Below are 2,934 nucleotides of genomic sequence, written 5' to 3'. Positions count from 1 at the left end.
ATGGCTTGTTGGATTTGGCCCTGCCTTTCCCCTCCCGCTCATCCCTTCTGCTCCCACCCTCCCGTCCCTTCCACCCCAGCAGCGGCTCACACGGCTGTGACTGTGACGTGTTACCGCTTTGAAAGCCTGCTTGAAGGGAGGCTTCCTCGACCAATCGCTCTCCGCAGGCGCCAGTCTAGGCAGCAAGCATCCCCCACTCGCCCACCTCCGACCTAGACTCTCACGACCTAGACTCGCACGTCCACACGCCCACCTATCCTGGCACGCCACATGCACTTACACGTGTCTCCGCCGGTCCTTGAGAGCCGGCCAAGGAGACCTGTACTTACTCCCTGCGGAATGCACAGCACCAGGCCCGGGGCCGCTACAGGGCAAGTGCCCGGCCAGTCATTCTACGCAACACGAGGTCGAGGGCCTCAAGCTGTGACTACCTGAAGACTGGTCCCTTCGCTTTCCAGCCCAGGACCCGGGTGTGCCTTTCCCAGAAGCATGGGGGGGGGGGGGCCCCCGCAGAGGCAGGCTGGCCCCTCCTACAGTGGCTCCCCCCAGGGTGTCAGAGGAGGTGAGGCAGGGCGGACACTGGTGCAGATGGAACCTTCAGAACTTAAAGGGCCGCTCATCTGGCTAGAAATCGGCAGGAGGGTATGGTCCGTTCACAGGGCAAAGGGGACGGGAGCGGAGGCTGAGGCTGGGGACGGAACACGCACAAAGACCAGGCTTCAGTCGCTCAGTCTGGGTCCCTGCACCCTCTCCAGCAGCGAGTGTGGGCCTGGGAAACTCGGCCCGGAGGGAGCTGGCAGGGAGAGTGTGAGGAGACCCCAGCTCACACCCCCTTAACCCGAACCCGGCTTTCCCCCAGAGCCTCTCAGGCTCCCAGCATCAGCCCCAGTGCCGGCTGGCGGCTGACCTACTTTGCCTATGGGAGAAGCCCGCTGCCGCCAACTGGGGGTTCAGGGCTTGAGGTACCCCTCTGCGGCAAGCCGGGCCCACCATGTGTCAGGCTCCAGCACAGAGGCTGACAGGCGGCCACCGCCAAGGGCAGCGGGAGCAACACGGCCCTGCGGGGAAGGGACACACAGAGGCTCTGGCCAGAAGACACGCGGGCCGATGTCATCCACCGCCCAGGTTCGGCCTTGTTTGTTGTCAACACGGACCGGTGACAGGGAAGCGGAGTTGACTTCTGCAGCTGCCAGCAAGCGGCTCCCTATACGCGATGGGGCTAAACCCCAGCTTTCTGTGGCCGGAGGAGAGCGGGGCCCAGTCCCAGCAGAGGCTTCTCGGCCCGGTGATGAGGTACGGGCTGCAGCGGCTCCATCACCGAAGAGGGAAGGGTTGAGAGGATGTTAGGGGGGTGCCCTGGTGGCCGGGCGGTGAGCCGGGCCTGGCCACGTGGGAGTGCCAGGTGCCCTGGGCAATGGGCATGAAGAGGCCACGTGCTCGGACACCGCCGGAGTCAGTTTTATTATAGCAGAGGGGCCCCGGGGGACTGAAGGGCCAAGGCACCCCCTGTCCCCAACAGCAGGGCGCGCCACCCCGCCCCTCCCTGCACCCGCTCCCGGGGTGTGTCAGCCCCAACTGTAGAAATAAATTTTCTGCCAGGTGGGCAAGTAATCCATGAGCGGCCCTGCAATGAGAGAGAGTTCGGGGCTGAGAGCCAGACTCCAGCCTGACTCCGCTCTACCTGAGGCCTGTCTCGGCCACTGCTGCCCCGATACAGCTGCCCACAGCTGCCCAGCCAGGAGCCCAACTGACTCTCCCACCTGTCAGCCCATAGGGAAGCAGCATCGCGGTGACCCCCGTCCCCCTTAACAAAGATTCTCAGGCTCAGAGAAGCCATATGGCTTGTCCAGCTATGGATGGCGACAGCCCGTCTGCTGAGGTACGAGCTCCAGTCCAGTGGCTTTCAGCCCGGCCATATAATCCCCACTCAGAGAAGCCAGGGTCATATCGCTCCAGGATGCTGAGGCAGGACTAAGGCTGACAGCCCAATGTGGCCTGACGCTCCTCCCACGACAGGACGCCCTCTTCCAGCCACCCCTGAGGCTCTACAGGCCAGCCTGGCCCACACCCAGGAGCTGTCACCCACCCAATCCGACCTCTGGGCTCTCTCTCTCCTGTCAAGAATCAGACTGCAAGGAGATACGGAGAAAACAGTCAGGGATGCGGGGCCACTCACAAGATCTGTGATACCCAGTCATCACCATCCCACCATCCCACACTTACTCGCGACCAGGCCGACTCCTGGGACATGGTCTGTCAGTAGCTGGAGAAGGAAGTGGATCCTTGCCCTGCAAAGATAAACAAGGAGCAGGCTGAGGAGGGGGTCTGGGTGCCTGCAGACCCCGATACAAAAGGAGGAGAGCTCTGGGCCACCTATGAGCTCTGGGCCACAGGCCCACCCGCGGACGGGTGGCATATTCCCAGCACCCCACAGACACCGCCTCCCACCCCTCTCTCTCCCTCGTCTTGCCCTTCCTTCTCCTGAGCCCACAAACACTCATGGAGCCCGAAGCAGGGACAGAGAGGGCCCAGAGGGAAGGACAGTCCCACCCTGCCTTCGAGAAGCCCCCAGTAAGCCAGAAGAGCTGAGCCACACTGAAACCTCACAGGCCCACGCTGAGAGTGACCAGGCCCCAAGGGGGCATGCAGTCTGAGGGGGGCACACTCAGAGGAAGGGACAAGGGCCGAAGCCCTATTTTTTAAGAGACAGGGCTTCCCCACAGGAGAACCTGGGGTGAGGCGATGGTGTTGGGGATGATAATAAGAAATGATAAGGGGCGCCTGGGTGGCTCAGTCGGTTAAACGTCCGACTTCGGCTCAGGTCATGATCTCGCGGTTTGTGAGTTCGAGCCCCGCATCGGGCTCTGTGCTGACAGCTCGAAGCCCAGAGCCTGCTTTGGATTCTGTCTCCTTCTCTCTCTGCCCCTCCCCTGC

General features: G+C 62.7%; 1 protein-coding gene across 7 annotated transcripts in view; it reads right to left on the bottom strand.

The window, feature by feature from the left end:
• Positions 1-1,437: 1,437 nt before the first annotated feature.
• The window catches only part of PEX16 (peroxisomal biogenesis factor 16), a 7,434-nt gene continuing 5,937 nt past the window's right edge, over positions 1,438-2,934 (bottom strand). For all 7 annotated transcript variants that reach the window (XM_040495347.1, XM_040495345.1, XM_040495350.1 and 4 more), the window contains 2 exons: positions 2,224-2,288; positions 1,438-1,624 (listed from right to left, as the gene is read on the bottom strand). In XM_040495347.1, coding sequence (XP_040351281.1) covers positions 1,566-1,624; positions 2,224-2,288 — 124 coding nt within the window. In that variant the 3' untranslated portion in view covers positions 1,438-1,565. The remainder of the gene's footprint in view (positions 1,625-2,223; positions 2,289-2,934) is intronic.

This window comes from Herpailurus yagouaroundi, unplaced genomic scaffold (genome assembly GCF_014898765.1).
Source record: "Herpailurus yagouaroundi ecotype Mexico unplaced genomic scaffold, PumYag 187, whole genome shotgun sequence".
Classification (NCBI taxonomy): domain Eukaryota; kingdom Metazoa; phylum Chordata; class Mammalia; order Carnivora; family Felidae; genus Herpailurus; species Herpailurus yagouaroundi.
The sequence above is the reverse complement of the archived record's forward strand: the minus strand, read 5'-3'. Positions and strand labels throughout refer to the sequence as shown.